Source organism: Phymastichus coffea, unplaced genomic scaffold (assembly GCF_024137745.1).
Source record: "Phymastichus coffea isolate CEN01 unplaced genomic scaffold, Cenicafe_Pcof_1.1 PCOF00239, whole genome shotgun sequence".
In the NCBI taxonomy this organism is placed as follows: domain Eukaryota; kingdom Metazoa; phylum Arthropoda; class Insecta; order Hymenoptera; family Eulophidae; genus Phymastichus; species Phymastichus coffea.
The window spans coordinates 22,167-47,652 of NW_026707050.1; the positions used below are offsets into that span (position 1 = coordinate 22,167).

General features: G+C 40.5%; 6 protein-coding genes across 14 annotated transcripts; 1 reads left to right on the plus strand and 5 right to left on the minus strand.

The window, feature by feature from the left end:
• Positions 1-1,219: 1,219 nt before the first annotated feature.
• LOC131674401 (ceramide kinase) lies at positions 1,220-7,226 on the minus strand. Of its 2 annotated transcripts, XM_058953057.1 has the most exons (8): positions 6,950-7,225; positions 5,152-5,376; positions 4,699-4,892; positions 4,248-4,626; positions 4,011-4,163; positions 3,745-3,941; positions 3,451-3,653; positions 1,220-2,955 (listed from the first exon to the last, which is right to left on the minus strand). In XM_058953057.1, exons 1-8 carry the CDS (start codon positions 7,083-7,085, stop codon positions 2,865-2,867), a joined length of 1,578 nt encoding a protein of 525 aa, XP_058809040.1. In that variant the 5' UTR covers positions 7,086-7,225; the 3' UTR covers positions 1,220-2,864. The 2 variants fall into 2 exon arrangements, with proteins under 2 accessions (XP_058809040.1, XP_058809039.1); XM_058953056.1 differs by having other exon boundaries at positions 3,745-4,163; positions 6,950-7,226.
• A 1,458-nt stretch (positions 7,227-8,684) lies between these two features.
• LOC131674409 (GTP:AMP phosphotransferase AK3, mitochondrial) lies at positions 8,685-11,923 on the minus strand. Of its 5 annotated transcripts, none has more exons than XM_058953073.1 (6): positions 11,826-11,923; positions 11,206-11,290; positions 10,286-10,479; positions 9,457-9,576; positions 9,195-9,367; positions 8,685-9,105 (listed from the first exon to the last, which is right to left on the minus strand). In XM_058953073.1, exons 1-6 carry the CDS (start codon positions 11,842-11,844, stop codon positions 8,899-8,901), a joined length of 798 nt encoding a protein of 265 aa, XP_058809056.1. In that variant the 5' UTR covers positions 11,845-11,923; the 3' UTR covers positions 8,685-8,898. The 5 variants fall into 5 exon arrangements, with proteins under 5 accessions (XP_058809056.1, XP_058809055.1, XP_058809054.1 ...); XM_058953072.1 differs by having other exon boundaries at positions 11,206-11,447; positions 11,826-11,842; XM_058953071.1 differs by lacking the exon at positions 11,826-11,923 and having other exon boundaries at positions 11,206-11,763.
• Positions 11,924-12,027: 104 nt separating this feature from the next.
• On the minus strand, positions 12,028-18,092 carry LOC131674404 (inactive selenide, water dikinase-like protein). Its single transcript, XM_058953063.1, has 7 exons — positions 17,916-18,092; positions 14,476-14,799; positions 14,294-14,398; positions 13,795-14,056; positions 13,531-13,721; positions 13,220-13,464; positions 12,028-13,134 (listed from the first exon to the last, which is right to left on the minus strand). The coding sequence occupies exons 2-7, from the start codon at positions 14,753-14,755 to the stop codon at positions 12,982-12,984; spliced, it is 1,236 nt and encodes a 411-aa protein (XP_058809046.1). The 5' UTR covers positions 14,756-14,799; positions 17,916-18,092; the 3' UTR covers positions 12,028-12,981.
• A 316-nt stretch (positions 18,093-18,408) lies between these two features.
• Positions 18,409-20,774, minus strand: LOC131674406 (mitochondrial thiamine pyrophosphate carrier). 2 transcript variants are annotated; one of them, XM_058953064.1, is made up of 6 exons: positions 20,616-20,774; positions 20,234-20,467; positions 19,875-20,027; positions 19,601-19,803; positions 19,380-19,536; positions 18,409-19,300 (listed from the first exon to the last, which is right to left on the minus strand). In XM_058953064.1, exons 2-6 carry the CDS (start codon positions 20,345-20,347, stop codon positions 18,971-18,973), a joined length of 957 nt encoding a protein of 318 aa, XP_058809047.1. In that variant the 5' UTR covers positions 20,348-20,467; positions 20,616-20,774; the 3' UTR covers positions 18,409-18,970. The 2 variants fall into 2 exon arrangements, with proteins under 2 accessions (XP_058809047.1, XP_058809048.1); XM_058953065.1 differs by having other exon boundaries at positions 20,234-20,455; positions 20,616-20,768.
• A 176-nt stretch (positions 20,775-20,950) lies between these two features.
• On the plus strand, positions 20,951-23,803 carry LOC131674402 (malonyl-CoA decarboxylase, mitochondrial-like). Of its 2 annotated transcripts, XM_058953060.1 has the most exons (11): positions 20,951-21,293; positions 21,376-21,663; positions 21,755-21,895; positions 21,964-22,104; positions 22,181-22,336; positions 22,396-22,549; positions 22,619-22,761; positions 22,835-22,970; positions 23,043-23,276; positions 23,385-23,490; positions 23,561-23,803. In XM_058953060.1, exons 2-11 carry the CDS (start codon positions 21,481-21,483, stop codon positions 23,694-23,696), a joined length of 1,530 nt encoding a protein of 509 aa, XP_058809043.1. In that variant the 5' UTR covers positions 20,951-21,293; positions 21,376-21,480; the 3' UTR covers positions 23,697-23,803. The 2 variants fall into 2 exon arrangements, with proteins under 2 accessions (XP_058809043.1, XP_058809041.1); XM_058953058.1 differs by lacking the exon at positions 20,951-21,293 and having other exon boundaries at positions 21,331-21,663.
• Positions 23,699-25,485, minus strand: LOC131674407 (nucleolar protein 16). Of its 2 annotated transcripts, none has more exons than XM_058953066.1 (4): positions 25,356-25,485; positions 24,843-25,151; positions 24,421-24,733; positions 23,699-24,358 (listed from the first exon to the last, which is right to left on the minus strand). In XM_058953066.1, exons 2-4 carry the CDS (start codon positions 24,941-24,943, stop codon positions 23,837-23,839), a joined length of 936 nt encoding a protein of 311 aa, XP_058809049.1. In that variant the 5' UTR covers positions 24,944-25,151; positions 25,356-25,485; the 3' UTR covers positions 23,699-23,836. The 2 variants fall into 2 exon arrangements, with proteins under 2 accessions (XP_058809049.1, XP_058809050.1); XM_058953067.1 differs by having other exon boundaries at positions 24,843-25,080; positions 25,356-25,479.
• Position 25,486: the final 1 nt, after the last annotated feature.

The following is a 25,486-nucleotide window of genomic DNA, read 5'->3' on the forward strand; positions in this document are numbered from 1 at the left end:
GAAGTCTCTTTTTATTAATACAATGTTATAAATATGTATATAACCTGCGTTCCTGGCTAACAGGACTAAATGTTACAAGGTTCTATGAGAAAATCGGGAGAGAAACCGTGACATGCGAAACAACTGACGATTCAAGTTACTACCTCAATGGTAAGTAGATAAACGTTAGTACAACGAAGACCGCCTTACATACTATTATCGAAAACAGGAAATTAAATGTGGTTCTAGGAATCCAGAATTTGCTCGAGTCAGTCTGTCTCCGCTATAATGCAACAGTTCCACGGCAACGTGACATTTGTATCGAGTGTAGGATACGTCCAACTTTTCGATATTTACATTGCGACGAATACTTGGTAAAATATTTCACAGCTGCTTTGAAATATGTAACTCAAACATGTGAAAATAAAATAATCAAAATACTCGTAAACAGCAGAAGCAACAAGAATATTCAAGCAGCTATAGATAGTTTTATACAGTTATACGGTCCCTTCCATCTTCTTGATCATTCCTATTCTCTTATTAAAAATTAATTGACTTCAGAAAAATGAACTTACCACGGCTGTAACTTCAGAATTGATGATTATTCAACGTTGAACATCTGTGTGATAACGCTTGGGTTATTGATTGATTATCCAAATTTTAGATTATTTTTACAAGTTTTGTTAATAAATTCATAAAGAAGTATTGATATTTTTTCAAGCGTAGACATCTTTTACGAAGTCAAAGTCTAAAAAATAATTATTCAAAAGAAAAAAATGTTAGGAAAGATATGATAAATACCGGAGAATAATGTATCACGTTTTTCCGGCCAAGATATCATTTGAACATTCCAATACATTTGTATGAAATTTGTTAAAACTGTATTTGACATTATATACCTTGAACACTTGCCACGTAAAAGAATAAATTATTGAATCGAGGATCTCTCTTCACTGAGAGAACATATGGAAGTTTGATCAATTTTCAAGATTCCATTATCAAACGTGAAAGATAATATTTATGACTTCAAGAGCGAGGTCGCAGTGTGTTGTTCGTTTTTGCTAACTAACCGAGAACGTAGAACAATACCAATTTAGTTTGTACAAGGAGTTTTTTTAACGGATTATCCAAAAGCTTCTCCGTATAAAACATCTAAGTTTTGATCTATTTGGTCAATTTTTTTGAATCTTTGCAAAATTTGGGCTATAAAAATAATTCAACACATTAAAATAAATTTCTGATAATTTTATTTGCTATAACGTATTTCTATGAAAACTTAGCTAAACATTTCGTTTGCTTCATAAAATAGTCGCAATTGATTTTTACATACAATTACAATTTAAAAAAATTCGCCTTTAAATACTTCACGCCATTTTTACTCAAAATTAGTTTATTTTCAACTAGGGTACAAGACGTGAATAACATTTAAAAAAGAGCACAATAGGAACAATGGAACATGCCAAAAGTGTACGCGTATAGTCAATGATAATTAACAATTTAGAAGAAGTCGCATTTATTTCATAGAAGTAATGCACCATGTACAATTATCATTGTTCACTAAAAAAAGAAATTACTAAAGGTTACATAGCTCTGATGGAAATAATCCACAAAATAACTGCATACGGATATCAAATAAAAAAAGTATATTGAACACAAATAATATTCGTATACAGCAGATATACACGTTCCATATACCTTTGTAAAAAATATTAATAAAATCTATAATTAAGTATACTTTTTGAGTCCACTTACATACGACAAAAATAAAAACGAACATTGCTGTATCTCATACACGATTATACATATAATATTATACATATAATATTATACTATTTCTTTCAACTTTCATTTGTCTAAATAAAAGTTGATGTCCATGCAAATATTTCTTTTCATCGATATCCAAACGAAAATGAAATAAACGTTGTATAAACTATCTTACGAAGTACAATTGCCATTTCATAGTAAGCTCGTTTGTTAAAAAAGAATACAAGATACAGTAATTAATCGACAATGTAAAATGTTGAATCACGTTCAATGTCTTAAGAAATCAACTTGGTAGACTGAAAGTTGCGCTCTTAAAACAGACTAAAAATACAGATCATCTCTTTCGAAAAATACCATTATCTTATCTCCTAGAAAAGTTTCATCCTCCGTATAGATTCGCATCAAAAGTTATAAACCTCCAACATTATAAAAAGCATTCTAATTTGTTTTTCTTCAAAAAAGGCATTAAATGCAAAATACAATATCTCGTTAAGTATAAAACTATACCTTCAATGCGGAGCATTTTCATTCGCTATCACAAAATACTGTCTCGAAACACTTTTACGATCTCGCGCTACACATTATAGAATTAACAATATCATATTTACCGAAATGTCACAGCGAATACATCGAGTATAATTTTGCACCGTTCGTTAGATTATTTTTCCTCGCAGAATTCATTTGAAGCATCGTCCCGACGTCACTTCCTCAATTCGAGAACGCGATTTTACAACAGTTACAACATTGGAATGTTTGAGATTCCAGCCCCAAAAATATCGTCGTTGTCTCTCAAAAATGCACCTATAAAATGCTATCCGCTTGAAATCAGGTCTTCAAGTTTCAGTTGACAACAGCGTCATCGCTTTCGCGCGCAAAATCAACGTATCGATTACACAAAAATTAAAAACAAAAGTCCTATAAGCTACACAGCACCAACGTTATTATGTACAGTTAAGCCGTCAATTCCTACTGATTATGCACGAATACTGTTATACCCTGGAAATGTAATTGCAAGCGAGCGACTCGTGAAAACAGTCGTAGCTATGCGATTTTCAACGGAGTAGGGGCATCGTTGCGCAAGTCGAGGCAGCGTCGGACGACGACGGCTGGCCGAGCAGATCTCAGAGTAAGCAGAACCAGGACGATCTGCGACGGGATTCCGGAGCTGGCTGCATGCGGCGCGTCAGTACCTTCAGTAGCTGGCAGTGCACTCTAAAATCCAATTAGCACGTTACACGACCATCCCGCGGAGGTTTATTTGCCAAATACGAACCGTTCCTCGCTACGTTGTCCCATTAGGAGTCTATGCACGCGAAGTCGACGGATTCGCGTCATTCGGGCTTCTATTCCGGGTCGCTTCTCGGTTCATTTTATTTGTTTGCTGTCCGGACAGCAGCGCGATTCGATTGTAAATCTCGCGGGCAATTCGCGCGAAATTAAAGATTCCAGCTGTCGGTTTGCGTCAGAGAAAGCCAAGATAAAGCGAAACTCGCGCGTACGCTCGCGCAATAAAACTGCGCTGTGCAGCGGAAGAAAGAACAAAACAAACGAAAAATCGAGTTTTTCTCTCGCGAGATAACGGCTGGCGACGAGCGCGAGCTCGCCGCGCCACAATCTCGAGAAAACCTCTGGAGCGACAAAATCCACGCGCGCAAATCGAAATTTACACGGACAGTCCGGGTAATCCGGAGACGAGCGCGAGCCTACCTGATCTTCACGCTGGCGGCGTCGATCACCTCGCCGTCGCAGTTCCACACGCTCAGCGCCGAGCTGCTCAGCTGCGACTTGAATCCGCGATTGGGCTTTGCCTTGGCGTCCGGCTCCGGCTGGTCCTGCTGCCGGCGCTTCGGCTCGGAAGCGCGGAACGTGAATTCTCGGGCTCGATAGACTTCGACGAACGGCAGGTCGTACTGTGCGATGCGAATCGTTGGTTTTTAAGAAGGCAAACGGGAAAATGGCGCGAGTCGGCGAGGCTGATTGTCCTTGTCGCGGGCGACTCACCAGCGTCTTGTCCTTGCTCCCGAGCCTCAGCAGCATGCGGATGTTGTTGATGAGGGAGGTGTGCCTGACGAGTATGACGTCGACGCAGCCGTCGCCGATGTGGCAGTGCGGACTAAAGCCCATGGGACTCTTGGCGCAGGCGCACGAGACGTTCGCCCCGTTGACCATGAAGAACTTGCCCCGCACGGTCAGCCACCCTGGCGAGCGAGCAGAGCGCGTGAGTGTGGCGCGAGGCGGCGGCCGTACGCGAGGGCCCGGCGACTCACTGGAGAGGCGGTCCTCGGGCCCGCCGGGGCCGGAGCGTTCGCTGCAGCGCGGGCAGTCGCGGGTGCACCTCGAGCCGGAGGCCGGCTCGTCGGTGTCCGAGAGCAGCATCACCTCGCCCTCGTAGCCCTTGTTGGCGATGATCTTCTTGAAGCCTGCGCGGACAGCGGTAGGCGTCGAGAGGCGTCGAGAGGAGGCGCCCCCCCTCCTCCCTCGCGGCGCCTCGGTCGCTCACTCACCCGAGTAGTCGTACCTCTGCGGCCCCATCCAGCGGAACTTCTCGCTGTCGCGCACGACGTCGCCGAGGTAGCCGTAGCTGAGTATGCTGGCGTAGATGCGCAGCAAGCCGGTGCCGTCGCCGTGCACCGTGGACAGATCGAGGCCGGCGGTGTCGCCGAAGATGATGTGCAGCGCCGCGGTCTCCGCGTCGCAGGTGCCGTGCAGGCTGTAGGCGAGCGTGTCGGTGCTGCCACCGGGGATCATGCCCACGGGCAGGCTCGGCTGCGGCAGCGGGGCACCCGGGTCGTTCAGGTCCAGGCGCAGGTCGCGCGCCGCGCGCCAGATCAGCCCGTTGAACAGCTCGGAGAAGGTGCCGTCGCCGCCCACGCAGACCGCCGCCTGCAAGGCCCGAGGCCGCCGCCTCGCGTTAGCCGGTCCGTGGGCCCGCGCCCACTGGGGGCTCGCTCTCACCTGGTAGTTGTCGAGCTCGCAGGAGAGCAGCGTGTCGCGGATGTGGCCGGCGCGCTCGGTGACCACGACCTTGGCCTCCACGCCGGCCAGCTGCATCAGCGGCGCCACCCGCTTCTCCCAGATGCGCAGGCCCTTGCGCTTGCCGCCGTACGGGTTCACGAACAGCAGGATTTTCCTTGGGCGCTGCGGCAGCGCTGCGGCCGGAGCACGCCGTCGGTCAGGTCTCTCGCGTTGCGTGGAGGACAAAGGGGACAAGCGCCCGACGCGAGACGAGCGCGCTCCAACGGCTATTCTCTCGAACGTCGCGACCTATTTCTCGAATTGAAAATCCCCTCCCGAGTGACAAAACGCAATCCGAATCATTCCCAGTCGAAGGAAAGCCGAAGGATGGGTGTCGGGGATCGATGGCGCGAATCAAACGCGAGCGAACGTAGGAAAGACGGAGGTTCTCACCAGCGAGGTAGTTGTTGATGGTCTTAACCCAGGAGGCGATCTGGCGTGGATCGTCGTGACTCATGGTGACGGTGTGCTTGCGCCACTTATTCTTGGCCGCTCTGGCAGCGTAGTTGAGGGCGAAGCTGGTGGGCGCCTCGTCCTCGAAGCTGCTGCCGCCGCCGCCGCCGCCGCCAGGCCCGTAGGTGGCCGATATCACATCCGTCAGCGCCAGCTTCCATCGCGCTGCCGACAGCCGCAGTGTATCGCATTGCGGGTTCGCCGGTCGACGCTCGCGACGAGGATCTGCCTCGTGTTCGCGCGTCGCGACGGCGGACTCGGGATCGTCGTCGTCGTCGTCGTCGCCGTGCTCCGATCACGCGAGCCTCGAGACGACGAGTCGCGACGCGGAAAGTTCGGCTGCGGCTCGCCATGCGCGCGACGCTCCTCGAGCGTGATCCTTGACGCAAACCGGTTCTCGGAAACGCGATTCGCTCTCCGGCATCCTTGATCGGCGCGACGATCGATGGTTGGGACTGCGAGACAAAAAAGATAGGAAGAAAACACGAGTGAAGAGAGCGCCTCTCGAATCTCCTTGCGCGCGATGTATATTTTACGAAAGACACGCGCGCGGATCGTAAATTAAAGATAAGCTCGGCGCGCACCGACTTTCGCAATATCACGCACGCGATCTCGCGAAGGTTCGTCGGTCGGGCCTTGACGACTTGCTAATTCGGAATCGAGTCTGCGCATCTGCGAAGTCGTATATTGCGCGCGTAGGAAAGACAAAGAGCGCGGCGACCGTTACCGACCTCGTTGTCACCGTGGCGCCCCGAGTGCCACGCGACCCACGCGAGCACGACGAAACCCGCGGCACTCTCGCTTTCCCGTTGTCCCGCACGCGTGGCGCAGCCGTACGTACGCACTTTCTCCTCGTTTCCGCGGGCCCTTTTTACTCTCTCTCTTTCTCTCGTGACCGAGTTTCGTCGTTGCTGCGCGTGCAACGCGAGATCGGAACGCAGCCGGGGGCTCGCGAAAAGGTTTGCCAGCCCCGACGGAGGATCGAAGCGCGAGACAAAAGGGAAAAAAAGAACGCGACTTCGGCGAACGCTTGAGAAGGAGGAAAAAAAGTTCGGTTCGCCGAGCGAAACGCGCGCGCGCGCGAGAGAGCGAGAAAGAGAGAGACAGAGAGGGAGAAGGAAAAAAGCGTAATAACGAGCGTTCGCGTCTATGCGGCGAGCGAGCGACGAATGGAAAGTATGCCATGCGGCAATCGTTCTCGCGTTGTGCGTTATTACCGCGAAAACGACCCGCGTTTCTTTCATTCTCATGTTTTCCTTCGGCTCCGCGGCTCGCGGACGGCTGCGAAGCGTAGCGCGCGTTACGTAAAGAATACGCGCGTACGTAGTGCGCCGATCGATCACGAGAGCGACTGCTCGCGCGCGACAGATAAGCGCCCGAGAATAGTTGCGCGCGCTCCGAGTTTTTGGCAGCAGCGCCTGCCGCACTGCCAATGACACTTTCGAGTTACGTTATCGACACCGCTATAGGCAACTGTCGCCGGTGCATGCGCACCTCGGGTGTCTCGCTTAGTCCGCGCTTGCGGCGCGTATAGGCAGAACGACTTGTCGCGGCAGGCTCGCGTTTGACACGTCGTTCCGAAAACAGTTCCGAGCGTCAAGGCGACGAGCAGTTGGTTCCGCAAATTCCTGGCGACACGACGAGCGAGAAAGAGAGGGAAGGAGGGAGGGAGGGAAGGAAAGAGCGCGCGAGCCGCCGCAGCCATGATTTGCGCGAGGATCAGCGCACGTGTACTCACTGTAAGGCGGTCGCTCGGTCTCCCAGACGAGCGTGCCCCTGTGGAAGTAGACGCGGCAGCGCTTCCGGCGGATGACGAAGGTGGTGAGCAGCACGGTGCCCCGCATGGGGTCCTCGTCCTCGTTCGCGGTACCCATGCTGCCGAGTCAGCGCTCTCTCATGCCTCCAGTCGCGTATGCTCGCGCCGTCGACGGCGTTGTGCTGTTCGACGCTTGCTCGCACGCTCGCTCGCGCGCGCGCGACCCGTGCCCGGCAGCTCGATCGAGTGACTGACTGCGCTTTCGCGGAACAGCTGGAGCGGTCCGCGCAGTCTCGCGGCCGCGCGCGTTTCCTCGGTGTGGTGGGAGGCTACCCGTAGGAGGAGGCGCAGGAGAGAGAGAGAGAGAGAGAGAGAGAGAAGCGATCTCGTTCCGTCGGCCAGCGTGCGCGCGCGATTCTCTTCTCTTTCTCTCGTTGCTTGATAAGCGCGGTTTATTTCGCCTGATTTACACCAAGGAGCGACTTTTACAATTGCAGACGAGAACGGCTGATTGTTGGCCGTCGACGACCTGGACTTTGCCTCTTGCGAAGGCTTCGATCGATACGGCAGTGGAACTTGCCTTGCTAACGACGTACTTTCATTGATTTGACGGGTTTACGTCTAACGATCAATAATCGTTAAATTTTACGATTGGGAGAGAAGTACAAGTACAGCTTGAGTTTTACGAAGTTACTCAAAACGTGCACGGACGAACACGTTGCCGGTAAGTTATAATTGTGTCAAGGTTGAAATCGCGCATTTACGCTTTTGGAAGCTCTCATTCGCTCGTACGAAGCTGCATTGCGCGAGGAAGAGTTCGAGCGCGCGCTCGCGTTATTCGATCCACTGGCAGAGTCCCTGCTGCCGTTATTACGATGCACACAGGAAGGGTCGGTGGCGAATCTTATCAAGCGTGTGTGCGCTGCTCGAGGAAACTTGACACACGCGCGATGGAATAAAGGTTCTGCCGCACCGTCGAGATCGTACGTGTGTGTACATCGCGACAAGTGCTGGGCGATTCGTTTTGCGATAAGCTTCGCTCTCTTCGACTGCGCTACCACAGCCCGAGACGATGGTTTTAATGAAAAAGGAAGACGAGCTCGATTTCTCGAAAATTTTATTGATCTTGACAATTGCTTTCAACTTGAGTTATCCATTCTTAGACAAGTTGAATCTCTTTTGTTTTCGTCATCTTGAAAGCTCCACGTCGGGTGCACGTCTGGTAAAAAATCGCAAGCACAAGCCTCGACTTTCGCGAAACCGGGATCATTGAAATCTTAGCGAAGTCGTTCGTCAATTCCAATTGCTCGGAGCTGTCGGGTGGCTGGTTGTCTTCTCTTTACATATGTCTTTGGTGACAAGTGACGAGCGCACGAAACTTGACTTTCAGAAGAAATTTGAATTTAATTTTTGTCAAAGTACTCCGGGACCGCGACAAGTTGCCGATTCTCTTGGAAAAAACTTGGCGATCCTTTTGCGCGAGTAAAGTCGTTGGCAAGTGCGATGCTATAGCCGAGACCGATCCGAATAAATCGACTTTTCCGTTCGCGGAGCCGAACGCAGTCGACATCTGCCGGGTATGGCGGCAAGCTCTCGCGGTCGGAGCTTTTACCGACGAGAATGCGCGCGATATACCGCGGAGAGGGACGGACTGCGAAGCTGTCATTAATCGACGCGCACGCGGTACAGAGGTTTCGCGGAATGATCATAGCGCCACTTAGACACACAATCCTCGAGCTCTTTATTACACATAAAAATGAAAACAAAAATAATTGACCGCGATAAAACTGTACGTCGCTATACAAATATATGAACTAATGGAAGAGTCGGCTCGCCGCGGCGAGTAACGTGCTCGCGGCCTGTGCGTTTTCACCGCGTACAGCCGTGCTTGGCCTTTATCACAGCGTGTGGCGCTCGGCAGGCTCCGTCGCCTAGGCGTACTGGGCGACTAGCTCGCGGATGCTCGGCCACATGGCGTCGGTCGTCTGGCCGGAGAACGAGCGCAGCAGGTTCAGCTCGCGGTAGTAGTCGATCACCGGCCTCGTTTTGGCCGCGTACTGGTCCAGGCGCGCTTGCACTATCTCCGGCTGGTCGTCGGAGCGCTGCATCAGCGGCTCGCCAGTCACGTCGTCCAAGCCCTGCGCATAAAGAAAGAGAGAGAGAGAGAGAGGGGGGGTAAGCGAGAGTCGCGCGCGTGACTTGCCAAGGGCGACGAGCTTGCGCCAACCTTGACTTTGGGGTCGTTGAAGCCGATGTTGTAGACTCGGCCGCTCGGCAGATGCACCCATCGGTTCTTCAACCTCTCCAGTATCACGGCGTCGGGCACGTTCATGCTGATGACCAGCGACACTGGGTGGATCCTTTGGAGGGCCTCGGCCTGCGATAGCGTCCTGGGAAATCCTGCACGCACACGCAGACGTGCAATCAACGACCGTGCATCTCTTTGGCGCGCGCAGCCGTGTAATCTCGAGACTCGACCGTCTACTCACCGTCGAGCAGCCAGTTTCGATCGCCGACAGCCTTTATCTCCTCGCTGATAAGCGCTATCATCGTTTCGTCTGGCACGAGGCTACCGGAGTCCAGATATTTCTTCACCTCTTGTCCCAGTGCTGCGTTCAAACAATAATCATCATTGTCGATCAGTAGGAGCAGACGATTGGTCGCGACATGCTAGCCCGAAATAAAGCATCGTGACGAATCATTTTTTTAAATTCATCCTCATCGAGAGGAGACATATTTTCGCGACCGACACGATCGCCAAAGTGTTTTCCTCCCATCAATTTGGACGAAGAAGCCCACGCGACGATACGCTGATGAAAAAAAACACTGGTAAGGAGTCTCACGGGCGAGACGATCAATTGGCGCGCGCGCGTTTTCGTCAATGCCGTGACCGTCGATTGCGAGCCTCAATAAGCCGCCGACGCGAGTCAGGGAAATCGAGGCTGCAATCGCGTCGATGCGCGCGATCTGAATGTTGATGAATAACCGAATGCAATTGGATTCAATATTTTTTTTCGCGCGTCACACGACGACAAAATTCGAGATGGGTATTTCACGGGCTTGTTTTGCTACTGAACCGTCAATTTTGACGGAAGCTTCGTCGCGAGCAGTAACGTTTATCGTGCAAAGTTCGTACTCTCGGTCGAACTAAATAGCGCACTGACATCTCATCGTGCGCTCTTATCGTTCGACGTTTCTCCAATAGTCCGAGCGATAATCGCACTGCGTATATCCGTTCTCGTAAATATTGCGTCGCACACTTCGCGCTCGATGCAACATCACCGAAAGCGCAAACAAAGCATTGAAATGGAATCATACCTGTACGATTGGCTATGTGCTGGCGAAGCTTGTCGCCGCTGGACAAGTGACAAACGCTGAACTGGTCGACGATGCGCGCGGAGATGGTGCCCTTTCCGGAGCCCGGCGCCCCGAGGATCACCGCCCTGAGCGCAGCCGCGCGCAGGTTTCCTGCCATCCTCACCACCGCCGCCTCCTGCCGCTCGTCCTCCGATCTAAACGTTTACGTTACGGCATTAGTGTGCTCCGCAACTAATTTTAGTCCGTTGATCGACGAGCGCACCGAGGAGGATCGCTCGCGCGTATCGATTTGTGCCCGATAGAACGCTGAAAATTTCAAACGAGCCACACTCGCCGTACCGCGAGACCATGCACGCCGCAAACTATATAGCCCCTCTAAAGCTTGGGGAACGGAAAGGAAGAAGCGAGATGCGTATGCAGGCGACGAGCGCCGGAATTTTCGCTGGGCGATGCTTGCGTTGCGTCATGCGACAATTACAATCACGCGTGCACGTGCGCCCCCCCCCCCCCCTCTCTCCCGCCCCATTCCCGGGCAGTCCGCGGTCTCGGCTCACTCGTCGTGCATATAGACGCTCACTGTTCCACGCGTATACCCGTCGCTGTTGTTGATCAGTAGTTGCACTGGGACGACAGTCGTGGGAACGCGTGAGCAGCGAGCCGAGATATATTTGGCGCGAATGCCGGCAGCGGACTGCAATACGCGAGAGCCAACTGTCGATCATCGATGTTGTCTACCCCCACTTTCGGCGCGATCTCGCTGATGACCCCCCTCCCCCTCCCGCTCCAACATCCCGCTCGCGCGTTATCAATCCGCTCGAAAAGCTCATCTGGAGGCATAAAGCGCGAGCTAAACTGTCGGCGCGACGCCAAAAATTTTTTGGACTCGGCACGACGCGCTTTCTATGTATGTATATACTTACCGCGCGGGAGAAGCTACAGGCGCGGTGTCGTCGTGGACGTAGTAGTGCAGGCAGCATGCGATCGCGAGTGTCAGCGCGACGCCGACTAATAGTAGCAAACGAAGACAGATACTGACTACTTTTGAGTCCATGACATTTGTTTCTCTCACTCCCTCGTGCAGCAAACTTTGTTTCCAAATCAACTTGGTTTATCGACTGATGTTTTCGTTTCTCACGGGAGCACGTCCAGCACAATATTTTTACTTGGAGAACGTACAGTTTTGCTTAATTAATTACTAAGTATTCGATTCTTGTTACGAAAAATTATGTTAACGATTCCTTTCCAACTCTACAGTCTCTACACTAATGTCGAAAAACATCAATAGATTCCCAAGAATCGATTATTACTGTTCGATTCGAATACTTTTTTCGAGGAATCGTACATCTCTATTGCTGTATTATCATATTTATACTATCTACTTTCATCCTACAAATTGTACTTGACTTGTCACTTGACTTCATCGTCTATTGATCAAATCAATAACAACTACATTGGTCGCAACTACTGACTTGAAAGGTTAGAGCAGTATCATCATTGTAAAAAAGCTCTCTTTGTGCAATGTAATAAAAATAATTATTACCTGGCCACGAAAAAGACATTTTTCTAATTGCTTTATAGCAATGACTGGTTGGACTTCATCATGACCCGTATCACTCTGCTCGGACTTGCATGATGATCTGGATAAGGTTACGTAATACTGCATATTCGTGTACACAAAGCGCGCGCACTAGTATATGCGAGCTACATACGAATTTGAAATTAGGCGGAACGTGAGAAAGGTTCTTTTAGCGATTGAAAACAAGTAATTTATTGTCTTTGAAAATGTTTTATTTAAACATAGCTTTCATTTTTCACGAGTGAATTGTCTGATATATATATATATATATATATCGATAGAATTAATTTTTTTACGAGTCGGCAACGCAGTCTTGAAAAGCCAATAGAAGCTACATTTGATGATTTTTGGCACCAACTCGATATCACGACAAATTTAACAATCGTTTAGTTCCTGTATGCTTAATATACATCAAGAAAAAGAGAAGGGTAAAGTATTCCTGTTTGTTAGATACAGTGAGAATTTCAAATAACAACAATTTTGAATCTTAAGACTGACGCAAATCTGCAATTCTTTGAGGATTAATCATTAACAAAGTAGTTTTATTTATCTACGCGAAAAATTATTACGTCAGGATCTAGGCCCACCTGTCTTCACATCTACAAATGACAAATCTTGCATTACAAAAATACTTATTGTTATATATTTTCGTCGTTCTTAATACTATATAATTCTGATGTATTTTTTCAATTTATAAAACACACATGCTTTAAGATACAAAACTTTTCGTAAAGTACAGGAAGACCTAGGAATAACCAACGCATCACTTTCTTTCTTTCTATAGTTTAAAATTTGTCATCTTAGTTTATAAAGTTGATTTTATGAGAGAAAAACCGATTGTTCACAATAAAGGAAAAGTGCCTGCCATCTTATGAGCTACGTATACGATTAATCGGATAACAAAACAGAACTTATGTGGTCTCAGAAATATATAGGATAACAAATATTTTATAGAGCATAGTAATGGACCGCACTTTTTTTCCTTCTCCGAACCAATTGTTGAAAACGATTAAACATAACTGCAACCATAAGTATCCAAAAAGGTAATACACGTAAACATCAAAGTCTTTTAAAGTGGGAATGGTAAATAATATCTGTCCTTCCATCTAATGACTTGGAATTACCAAAGCTCGCCATCCTTTTCTTTTGCTGGCACTTCAATCACTCGTGGCTTGTCAATGATACGCGCAGTACGACTGCCCTTCTCAACTATTCCAATAATCCAAGCTTGGTAGCCTTCCTGTTTCTCGATGTCTTTACAATACGCTGCAGCCTAACAATAGAAAAAGTACAAGTTAATACGTCATTTGCTATGCGCGTTTGCTACTATTGAATTAAATTTCTCAAATTTCACCGACCTGTTCTCGAGGTAGACAAATCAACAATCCACCGCTTGTCTCTGCTGAGTGTCCTTGCAACAATTGGAACATGTTACCGCATGCCTTGGCTACAGCAGCCATCTTTGCGATAACTGGCAAGTTGTGAATGACAAAAGACACGTCGTTTTTTTGATGTTTGGCGAGATTCTGTGCATGACCGAGAAGACCGAAGCCCGTGACGTCTGTCGCGCCATGTGCATTGTACTTGTGCATTAATCGGGCAGCTAAATATCGATGACATCATTTTTAGCGATAGTGATTCTATAATCGAGTATAACATTCTAACAAACCTATTCTGTTGAGTCTGGCCATACTATCCATGGCACGTTGGTAAGCTTTACGTACGTCATCTTCACTAACAACAAGTTTGATGCGATTCCAACGATCAGGTTGATCCAACCACTGATGGGCGTTGACGGCTACTTGCGTACCCAGAGGCTTCGTCAATACCAACACATCACCAACTACTGCGTTGTCGGGACTACAGAAAAAATAAAACATACAAAGTATACGGAAAAAAGTAGTTCGTGGAACATTGACATGGGAAAACTTACACGATATATTCATTTGGCTGACAAACTGTGGTAGCGACACCGCCGATAGTACACCAGGGGTTAACGACAGTTTGACCGCCTGTGACTGTTGTACCAGCTTCCAACGCGGAATCTTTGAAGCCTCTCATTATCAATGGAACCACAACATCTCGTTCTTTTTCCGTCATCTTTGTGCTAACTCCCAGTAGCATCAACATATTATCGCACTCGGTCACTCCCATCGCATACAGATCACTCAATACATTGGCACATGCGATCTTACCTGACAAAACGTTTGTATTTTCAATATCAATTTCAACTTGATTAAGTAAATAAATAATTACACAAGTTGTCTAAAAAAATTTATGAGCGACCTGCAACCACTTGCAGAGGTACACTAGGAAACTTCCACAAGTTGGTTTTTTTATATATTAATTAAATAATGATAATATATACTAATAATAAATTATAAGCATGGATGAGAATAAAAAGGTAAAAACGCTAAATGGGTGTAATTTACCCATCATGTAAGGATCGTCGACGAGTGGGTAGAAGAAATCTGTGGTTTGTACCAGGCTAAGGCCACCATGTCTTAGTGGGGTTACAGAGGAATCCATGCCAATACCTGCAGAAAGAAAAAAAGAGATTGTAAAATTATCACTCGGTGGAATAATAGCATTAATTTTTGAAATTTGTACTTACCTATGCGCGGCGTAGCCATATGCATGAAATGAGCATGCTCATGATCCTGGGCGTTACCATCGTCGGCCTGCAGTCCCTCAAGAAGTTTACCAAGAATCTCCTGAGGGACCTTGCACCCTCATCCTTTTAGGTCGGCGAACCGCGTTAAGCGGAAGGTTGCGTCCAGGTCATGAGCTGCTGGATCAAATGGCCTACGCAGTGCAAGGGCATTGGGATTTCCACCCAACTCCAACTGGACAGTCATATCCTGAGTCACTTGTACACTTTGTAACTCTGCCATGTTCAGGTCCACTGTGTGTATTCCGTCGGTTGGGGTTGATTCTCCTTCACAATGGAATTGAAACCAAATTTATTGTTGCACAGAATATATTTTTAATCAAAGTTTTTTTAACGTTTTAGCTTTTTTTATTTTTATGAAAATAGGTTTATTGAATTTACTTTTAGTTAATTACAATTAACATAAAATTCAATTGCCAGATTACTTTATTTGATCAATGATCTATCAAATATTGTTCTGTTTCAATAAAACTAGTGCTATTAAGCGCGCTCTTTATTTGAAATTTTTTTGTTATTTATTACATTATTTTAAGCCTTTACGTGTCAACTTGGAAATTCTAATGGGCACAAATAAATCGTGTTGTTTGAATAAATAGACTACATATATTCTTATACATTGACGAATAAAAATAGAGCTTGCACCCATTTTTTCACAGAAACCGATGAACTTTTACTCACATCACGATATATCGGAAAAATAATCCAAAAGATTAATTCCACTTGTGATCGATAAATTATACTATTATAACACACTAAACTTTACATACTTAATAGTAGTGATTATAGCTCCAATTTTGTATTAGTACAAATAACATTTAATATCGTGTGCTTTTTGCTGTCTATATAAATACACCCGTGAATATTCTTCAAATTTAACGGGTTTAATATTTTGATAATTAGTTTCCATTAATCGCATACTTCTTAATTTACAATATACGTTAGATAAAAATATATTTTCGTCTATTTTATTCTATTCGTTATCTTTCTCTTTCTACCAAATTTTAACACGACAATATTAATTTAAGTATCATAGATGGTTATAAAAATAACGATTTGTACTGATCATTTCAAAACGTAACGTCTTATAATATAAAAACGATTTATTAATGGCATATTTTCATTCTTGCAGATTATTATCCATGTTAATTATTCATAAATTCACTGAATTTGCTGGTGGAATATAAATCTCACACTCCTAGATATACAATAAAAATATATCAAAGTATAGGAAAATTCAAAATTTTGTGCTCTTAGCATCAACCAATCACAACGCTAGGTGTCAGCGACTCATCATTTTTTTAAGATAGGAAAATTGTCGCAAACGTCCTATATTTTCATGCAAAACATATTTTAACCATGATAACCCCCCTCCGAATTAACGAACTTTTCTATATTTGAGAGTTTTACTATCAATAAAAAATTTGGTGTATATTTTATCACATCCGCGTGTCAAATATTGTTGATGCTATCGAGTTAAGTAATATTTAATAACACATTAGATTTTATAATTGAAATTTTACCTTACAAAAAAATTATTATAAGTGTTTAGTAAAAACTTTTTGTCAGCAGCAATGAAAAGTTGTAAGTGAAGTATAAATCTCTAGCAAACCAAATTTTTACAGTATTTTACAATTTATTGCATTATTTTGTTGCAATTTCAAAGTATAGTGCTTTTGCGATAAACATTGGCACTGAAGATAATTAAGCATTTCTAATTTTGCCTTTCAATTTCTACAAATCGCACGCTTTCGAACACAAGCGTATGCGCTTATGTAGCGTCACTGTTCTTTGAAGACATTCGTTCCAAAAAACAAAGCGCGCTCAATTCTTATTTTGACAAAACAATTCCATGGAACTAAGGAAAAGAATAACAACTCTATTTGTGACAAATAGGGATCCATCATGCAACGTTAAAAAAGTGATGAAAAGAAATTTGATTCATTGTATTGATAACCATATTCCTTTGTAATTTTTCATTTTTATTTTTTGCATGTTTTTTTTAATAAATACCTCAGGAAGCTAGAAGTTACACTAGCGAAACGTTGTTATGAAATGTTAAGATTTTTTATTTTTATTTATTTACATAATTTTTTCTGTATTATTGACTTATAATTTAATAAAAACTCTATTCACGGTAATTCAAAGTTCTTATGCTACTTGCGTTTACCCCATGAAAATAAGAGTTGAACACATTTTGTTTATGCACAATGAATGTCCCCGCCAAATTTTAACTTAATTAACTCATTTATTTGAAAGAAAACCTGTATAAATCTCTTTCTACTCAGCCGGTAATGTTTTTCTATTGAACATGAAAAATAAAATACTATTTTCTTAAAAACTGAAATATTATCTGACATATCGTGTCACAAAAGAATTCATAAATAATTAAACAAAATATTCTATTTTTTAATATGAGTAGAATTTAAACATATTATTCTTTAAAATCTTTATTTATCCCTGCAGAAATATTTTATGTAGAATACTTTGAGACAATTATTTTCTAATCAAATTTTCTGTCGCGAAATTACATGTTTAATAGTATTTTCTTTTCCAATAAGTACTATTTTATGTTTTCTGTTCAATTACAAAAGCATTACGTTGAATAAACAAAATTTCAAAATTCATGAAGTGTTAATACGCGTGTAGAATTGATACTTGTTCGAAATGAACCCGGCCTAAATAAATATTAATAAATATCAATAAATAAATAATTTTATATCTTTTCAAAACTTCATTAGACATTAAATAGCAGGCAAAATCGACGAGAAAACATGCAATTGTTTCGAACTCGGTTTTCCTTACTACATCAAATTAAATTACTACATTTTATAAATTTAAATTTAATTAACTACCCTTTCATCGATTCCCATTTTTACGCAATGTAGAAGTAATTTTCGATTTAACCACTCGCATTTAAAAAAAAATGTAAATTAAAGAACGCGGAAAAATCGGCTACATAATAGGGCTCATCAACAAGCAACAATTAATACTCTGATTTTTAGAAAAAATTGTGAATGCAACGTTTGAGGTTAGAAAAAGCAGGAGCACACATACAATCAATTTGATTAATTCATAAAATTAGCGGAACATAAAAAAAACTTCGCATTTCACTAAGCGGCAACAAATTCAAAGTCACAATAAATCAAGTCGAGGAGCCGGCGAATAATATACGAATGATGAGAACGAGCGTCGCGTATTTGGCCCGGCCGACAAAGCCTTAAAGAAGCATCCGAACAAACGCACACTGACATAGCAACATAGGTAATGGAGCGACTACGGGCACGCACACACTAACTGAGGCAAAACGGTGGCGCGCATTTTTTACCGGCACTTTTTCATCACAAAATGAACGGTTATGAAAAATGATGACATTCTACACTAACCGCGATCTGGAGAGTCGACGATGATCAACCAATTCGTTGAGGAATTCGTGGTGAAGGCGTAGTTTCGACGAGACTGGGAAACGAGTGTGCAACGGCGTCGGAATCCAAAATGGACGTGGAGTCGCGTCGCCCGTAGCGCCTACTTCGCTGACCAGGAATGTAGCAAGACTTTGGTGGTTTCCCGACACGATGATTGGTGAGCAAGTTTGAATTTTTTGCCAGGGGCGTAGGTGGCTTCATGGAATGTGTTTTTTTTACTTTGTTTTCTTTTTTAGCATTTTCTTTTTCACTAACATGGCCTCGACGGCCTAATCACCTATTTTATAAACAATTTTTATTTGTTTCTAAAACGCAGTTTTAGACGTTTTCTAACTACATTTTTCGAAATATTTATTTACTTTTATATTACTCATTCTCCTGATGATGTATAAAGACAAAATTAAAGTTGAAAAGAAACAAGTAAAGGAGTAAAGGAAATAATTACAATTGACATTTTAATAATTTATTTCGAATTATTCATGGTCTATCAATATTTTAGTCATAAATACATATAAAATTTGCCATCAATGCCACTTTATTTTGAATAGTAAAAGTAACTAATTTTTAATGAAAATCATTTTAAGACTTTAATTTAGAAACACTAATTGAGAATTTTGAAAATTGCTGTCAATGTTATTGTTTCCATATTACAATTGGTAAATTGTTACACAAAATAAAAAATAGGAAATCTTATGAATTTCTTATAATCCCTTAACATATATAGTAATAATAGTAACATTTATTTACAACCCATGAGCAAAGATGTAGGTTGTCTTGTATTAAACAAGATAGTATCCATACTCATAAAAAATTATAAAATAATTACAATACAGATGTAAAAAGTCTGCATACTTGATGTTTTTTTATCACATTGTCCATTAAATAAATGTTTGATGATAGATTTTTGAATAATGTTATATGATTGAAATAATGCATATTTAGGCTAATATCACTAGGTACATTCACATACTTAAAAAATTATTGCTTACACTGTAATGGTAAATTTATTTATCCTACTACTCTGTCTCATTAAAGCTTCTAATGAGATATAAAGTCTGCTCGTAAAAAGTGAAATGCAATGCAGTCATAAGAGCAGCTTTAAATTGACTTGGACCCAAGCCTTTAAACAAACCTGGTACACCTTCTTGCTTAGCAGTTAAAACAAGACAGTCTACTAAACCATTGCATTTAAAAAAATTTCCAAATCCTTTTCTACCATGCTCAAATCCTTGAATTTGCAGTCGCTTTCTTGCCAAATCAAGAGGATAAACTATAGTTTTTGCCACTAGACCAGCTAGGCAGCCAGCAACCAGAGTATTTATGATACCTATCTTTTTGTGATGATGCTGAAATAAATACAAATTGAAAATTTTTACAAATTTTTGAGATGAGATATTGAGAGATTTTTACACAAAACTAACTTACATGATCTTCTGGAATATCAGCATCTGGCTCAAAGAACTTTATATCCTTTACAATTTCATATGTTCCAAATTGTAAACCTGCATGTGGTGCTATTTGAAGTAATGTAGGCAACAAACCACGGAAAAATCCTTTTGGAGATTCTGTTTTATAGATTATCCTGCAAAATTTTTTTTATTAAAAAAATTAATATAAATTAAAATAAATAAGCATAAGATACTAACGCGCATGAATCTAAAGTTCCTTTGTATGTTTGACTTTGTGTAGATTGTGCAATTAACCTTGTCCTTATTGTATCTAATGGAAAGGATGTAATGGTAGCAAAACAACCTGCTAAGCTACCAGCTAGGAAATGAGTAGTTTTATGTTTTTCTTTGAGGTATTCAAGTGTTTCCAAATGTTGATTGATAATTGTATAAACATAAAACTGAAATTTAAAAAAATGTGGAATTTATTCGGCTTTATAAATCAAGTAACTTAATAATTGCTTATACAGACTTGATTGGTTCCATAAATTACTGATAACAGTTGAGCTGGAACATGACCTTTCCAAAGTGCACGGAAACTTTCTTCCTTTGCGATTAGCTGAAATGACTGTATCATTGATTTATACTTACTGTTTGAATTTTTTTTAATTGGCTCAACTTGCAACTGAAAAGGAAAAATGCAATTTATTAAATGTCAATAATTTTCATAATTATTAATTAATCATTGCCAATTGAAGGAAGCATGATCTTTATATAACAGCAGTTGTTTACAAGCATTTAATTCATTACTACACTAGTTCTATAATTATATACCGAATGTGACATTGAAAAATAGTAGTGCATAGTAAATAAAATAGTTATGATTATTACTTGAAATCTAATCTTGACAACATCTAAAGGTTGGCAAATGAACCTTGTCAAGCATCCGCTGGCTGCCCCAGCAATAGCGTGGTGGTAGCCTGGTTCTGTGGAAGCATACACCATGATCAGTGATGTTCCGGAAGTTTTCCTCACTGAACATGAAAAGCTCTTGGTAGGCTCCTCTTAATTGGCACTCAATTTTTCTGATGAAGTCACCTGTTTTATAACAAGCTGCCACAACAGCTGTATTTGATATGTAGAAGAGTTACATGAAACACCAAAAACAGACTTTTATCACTGAACTACTGACCATACAGTTATGAAACACGTAACTTGGTTTGTTTACAACCGTGAAAAAGTCACGTAAAAAATTGTAATTCACTGTACTTACGGTTTCTCTCTAATTATTTTTCTATAGTTCTGCGACTGTTCAAAGTAAATTCGAGATCGAATTCTTATATAATTAGTACTGTTGTCTCGAGTTTTTCGAGAGTTCGTTCACTAAGAGCCGCAATACACAAACACCGAATAGATGTAACCAACCTTCCTGACTCTCATCACGTACTGTATCGTATATATAGCGTATGAAGACATCTACACTTATATAGTACTTACGCTACACAATATCATACGTGTAATCGGAGCAGAACACTTTATACACTCATCAGTTTTCTCAGTCGTAATTCCAAATCATCTGGAATGTGATTTTTGCATTTTTTCTTTATGACAATTCTATTCTCTCCATATGGTTTTAGTTTCCTTTTAAACACTCAAATGTGATACCAAATAATGTATCGCCTGACTATTTCGAAAAATGTTTGCGCGCTTTTTTACTCAATACAATTTTTAAAGATTGCTTAAGTCAGAGTATCTATGAAATGTTGATTTTGCTTAGTTAACCTTTATATAAACAATGCTCCATTGTTACAAATGAAATATAAGTTACTAGTGATAAGAGTAAATTATCTGAGATTTTTATTTATCTAGAATAATTTTGCAAACATTATTGACAATTCACGTAATTTGAGTGAATATTTTACACGTAAAGTATACTTTTTTTGAATAATTGGTAAATTGATAATTTTCTTTCCAAAATATTATTTAATAAATCATTGTTCCTACAAAATTCATGAATGTTTACTCCATTTTAGGAGGAAAATACTGATTCTTGCAATATATCAATGAGATAAGCTTGTTATTTGTAGTAAGCAAGTTAACAATTTCATTTTGTTGATAGGTAATTTTAATTATTTAATATGAACCGAAATATATCAAATTTCTATGATCTTTTAAAGCAATGTGCAAATGTAAATGCATATTTAATAAAAATAAATGTCAGACAGAAAGCTCAATCTGTCAGGGATGAGCATCCAATTAATAAGGAACTCAAAGAAATTATTGATTTTAAAGCTACAAATAACAGTAGTTGGATTGCAGAGGTATGTAGTATACTTTCATAAAATTTCATTAGTTAGATATTTTCATGTGGTTTTAATTCAAAAACCATATGTTGACATCTATTTCTTTTAGTCAAAGGTGAATTCATTATGCTTGAAGTACAACAAATTAAATAAAGATGAAAGAGCAAAATTTCTTACTTCGTTGGCTACTCAATATGCTGTTGATCACGATAGAATATGTCAGCTTGCCAAAAGACTTGCTTGCAACGAGGTCTGAAAAGAACTATAAGAGTCTTAAAAATGTTTTTAAACATTATATCTAACTTTGAAATCTTTTAGCCAAATAATCCAAACCAATTGATTGCTAGAGAACGAGCATTGAAAGATACTCTAACACCTCCATACCATTGGCTATTTACTCGAGTTGGCAGGTTGGAGCATGGAGTCAAGTTTTTGGTAGATTTAAGAGCTAATGTGCTTGTGAGTATTTTATGCAGTCATGAAGCTGAAAGTTATAGTAATCATCATTTAAATATAACGATATTGTCATTTCTAGGATATTATAAGTCAATCTTCAAAAGATTCTGATAAATCTTTGTCACTTGGTCAGATGGATGTTACTTTGAAAGAATTATTATTTTTCTGGTTTTCAGTTGGATTTTTAAAATTGGAAAGAGTTACTTGGCAAACTCCATGTGATATTTTGCAAAAAGTGAGTATTGTGAAATTTGTGTAATTTATTTTTATACAATTATTTTTTATACTTTAAAGGTTTCTGATTATGAAGCCATTCATCCTATTAAGAATTGGGCTGATTTGAAAAAACGTGTTGGTCCTTACAGAAGATGTTTTATATTTACTCATCCATCTATGCCTAGAGAACCTTTGGTAGTATTGCATACAGCTTTGTGTGATATTATACCTGGTAATTTTTAAAAATATTTTACAAAATGACTTTGAAATAAAATTTATTTTAAATTATTTTATATTTCAGATACTGTGAAAGGGATTCAAGAGGCTGAACACAGAATTCTTGGACAAAAGCAAACTTCTAATCATGAAAGTATGGAAGAGGATAAAAATAAAATCAAAACTGCAATATTTTATTCCATATCTTCCACTCAAGTTGGCCTGCAGGTCTTTTTGTTTAGACAATTCTTTAAGAATCCCTGTTAATCCCAGTAACTAACTAAAACTTGTTTGTTTATAGGGCATTGAATTGGGGAATTATTTGATAAAAGAAGTAGCAAAACAAATAACTTCAGAATTCCCTATGATTGATCAACTCTCAAGTTTATCGCCTATACCTAATTTCCGTTTATGGCTTTTGGATAGAATGAAAAGAGGTATAATTAATTATTAACATGACTAATTTGATAAAGTAGCAAAGATAATACTTTTTACAATAAATTTTTCAGATATAAATACAGTTTTCACTAAGGCTGAGCAAGATGCTATAAGAAAAGACTTGGATTATGATAATGCAACAATTGCAACCAGGGACTTGTATTTAGATTTGAAAAAAATTTTTAATAATTCTTTATGGTCAAATGACAAAAGATTAACATCTACTTTAAGAGAACCATTACTTCGAGCATGTGCATGGTATTTATACAGAGAAAAACGACGAAATTATGCCTTGAATAATGTTGGTTAGTAAAGGAAATGGATATTCTAGTTTATTTATTTGCTTTTTTTTAATTTGAGTGTTTAATTTGAAAAATCTATTTAATGTTATATTTAATCTATTTAATTTGCAGCAAATTTTCATTTGAGAAATGGAGCCGTTATGTGGAGAATAAACTGGCTAGCTGATCCTTCACCTAGAGGTATGGCAAATAGTTGTGGAATCATGGTTAATTACAGGTATGTTACAGTTTGATATTTTCTTCTACAATTTTTATTTTACTGATTATTATATAATGATTAATTCTAGATATTTTCTTGATGAGACTGAATCTAACAGTAGAAACTATATAGAAAAATACCAGATCAAAGCATCAAACACTGTGATTCACTTAGCTAAAGAGGCTGAGAAATACTTTACAACTGCTCTTGTAAGTGTAAAATGAAAAGCAAAGGTGAAATTGTAAATATTATTATTTAATCAAAATGATATATAATGATATTTTTTACAAAACATGTTATATTTTTTAAGAAATATAATTAAATTATCATTACAAAACAGTCTATTTTACATGTTAACACTGCCTCATTTTCCTATTTTATTAGATTTGCTATATTTCTTTCTTGTAATTCGTAGTTTTTTTTCACTTTCCTCCTCATTCTCACTCTCACCAGAACTCTTTAATAAGTCACCATTGGTTTTATCATTATCATCATCATCAGGAAAAAGATATAATTTTTTATCACTGCTAAGTTTTTTATTTGAATCTTCTTTATTATCACTAACAGTTTGATCTATAATAATTTCATTATTTGAACCATCTTCAAGAATTGATTCCTCTTGCCAAACTGTCTGAAACAGATTTTTATTCTTCTGTCTTTTTCTTCTTGACAGTCTCGTACCATTTTTCTTTTCTACTGGTTCTTGTAGAACAAGCGGTTTCAATTTTTTTGGATTCTTTAATGGTGTTGGATCACTCAACACTATTTCTCCCGTTTTTACCAAATATTCAGCATACTGTTCTGGAATACTTTTCAATCTGTTAATTTTGGCTTTGATTTGACGCCAAGTGAGTTGATTATAGTTTTTACGATCTCTAACCATTGCCTTGAAAAATGAAGTCATTTTGTGCATAATAGTCCTCAGAAAATAAAAATTTTTAGACATACCTTATAATCATCCCCATACTTATCCATCATATAAGTAGCAAATTGCACTTCATTATTAGGTAATCGAAAAAGTTTCGCTCTAGGATGTCTGGCTTCTTTCTCTAAACTTTGTGCAACATATAGTTTATTAGGAACATTTTCCTCTACATTTTCGGTTTCACTTTCATCTTGTTGACTATTTTTTACAGTTTCTAAAAATGTTTGTTTTAAACTGGGCACCTTTAATACATCATTAGGATCATATGCTAAGCCCATTTGTGTCAAATTTTTTATCGTTGATCTCGTTGCTTCCCATGATTCTTTAATTTGTTTGCTGAAATAAATATATTGAATTGCTCGATTTATTAAACTAAACTATAAGCTATTAACCAAATATGAATGATCAAAGAATTAACTATGAATGTCACAAAATAAACACATACCACTCAATATTTGGAAGTTTGTTCAACTTGTTCCTTAGTCTTTTTCGATTAACATTCGCTCTGAAACGCTTCCTGCGTTTTAATTTCTTTATTTTCGTCATACCGTTTTTATTTTAAAAAAGCAACCTTAAAAACTTCCTTGCTACACGTGCTTTTAATGTTTGCGATAATTGCGTCTTTGTTTTTCATGACATTTAGTGTGACGAAGAATTGTGAATTTAAAATAATGTAAAATAATCTATAATAAGATAAAATAAGTCTTGTAAAAGTGAATAATTCTCCTTTGGTTGTGATTTTCCGTCTAATTTTCTAAAAAATTAATCAACTTTAGTAATTAATTTAATAATTTCGTAAAAATGACGTCATGATACTAAAAAAATAGCGACGAGGGAAATCCAATTAATCGAGTAAGCTCAAAACGTCAATGTCTTAATGACAATCAATTTTAAATCCAACTAATCGATAAGTAAATAACAGATCTATAATTGAAATCCGTACTCGTTAAATTCATACCATGATATTTAACAGAGAAAGCAAAAGTTGACAGTCACAAATCTTCAATTTGTCCAATTCCGCAGCATTTCCTGTTACTCTCGTCTTGCGATTGGTGCTACCCCCATCCATCTTTGTCGTCTCGGTAGCGA

What these genes read in the sequence shown, in the direction of transcription:
- LOC131674401 (XM_058953056.1), bottom strand. Translation starts at nt 7,085, where the DNA reads ATGGGTACCGCGAACGAGGACGAGGACCCCATGCGGGGCACCGTGCTG. An exon ending in GGAGCAAGGACAAGACGCTG is followed by an intron (nt 3,654 to 3,744) that starts GTGAGTCGCCCG and finishes CGCATCGCACAG; the next exon opens with TACGACCTGCCGTTCGTCGA. An exon ending in GCCGCCAGCGTGAAGATCAG is followed by an intron (nt 2,956 to 3,450) that starts GTAGGCTCGCGC and finishes ATTGGATTTTAG; the next exon opens with AGTGCACTGCCAGCTACTGA.
- LOC131674406 (XM_058953064.1), bottom strand. Translation starts at nt 20,347, where the DNA reads ATGGTGTATGCTTCCACAGAACCAGGCTACCACCACGCTATTGCTGGG. An exon ending in TTGTCAAGATTAGATTTCAA is followed by an intron (nt 20,028 to 20,233) that starts GTAATAATCATA and finishes TTTCCTTTTCAG; the next exon opens with TTGCAAGTTGAGCCAATTAA. An exon ending in CTGATATTCCAGAAGATCAT is followed by an intron (nt 19,301 to 19,379) that starts GTAAGTTAGTTT and finishes TATTTATTTCAG; the next exon opens with CATCATCACAAAAAGATAGG.
- LOC131674407 (XM_058953066.1), bottom strand. Translation starts at nt 24,943, where the DNA reads ATGACGAAAATAAAGAAATTAAAACGCAGGAAGCGTTTCAGAGCGAAT. An exon ending in AAACTTCCAAATATTGAGTG is followed by an intron (nt 24,734 to 24,842) that starts GTATGTGTTTAT and finishes TATTTATTTCAG; the next exon opens with CAAACAAATTAAAGAATCAT. An exon ending in AGTATGGGGATGATTATAAG is followed by an intron (nt 24,359 to 24,420) that starts GTATGTCTAAAA and finishes TCATTTTTCAAG; the next exon opens with GCAATGGTTAGAGATCGTAA.
- LOC131674409 (XM_058953072.1), bottom strand. Translation starts at nt 11,336, where the DNA reads ATGGACTCAAAAGTAGTCAGTATCTGTCTTCGTTTGCTACTATTAGTC. An exon ending in CCTGTAGCTTCTCCCGCGCG is followed by an intron (nt 10,480 to 11,205) that starts GTAAGTATATAC and finishes GTAAACGTTTAG; the next exon opens with ATCGGAGGACGAGCGGCAGG. An exon ending in GCACATAGCCAATCGTACAG is followed by an intron (nt 9,577 to 10,285) that starts GTATGATTCCAT and finishes GTTTGAACGCAG; the next exon opens with CACTGGGACAAGAGGTGAAG.
- LOC131674402 (XM_058953060.1), top strand. Translation starts at nt 21,481, where the DNA reads ATGAACCGAAATATATCAAATTTCTATGATCTTTTAAAGCAATGTGCA. An exon ending in ATTTAAGAGCTAATGTGCTT is followed by an intron (nt 22,105 to 22,180) that starts GTGAGTATTTTA and finishes TGTCATTTCTAG; the next exon opens with GATATTATAAGTCAATCTTC. An exon ending in CCACTCAAGTTGGCCTGCAG is followed by an intron (nt 22,762 to 22,834) that starts GTCTTTTTGTTT and finishes GTTTGTTTATAG; the next exon opens with GGCATTGAATTGGGGAATTA.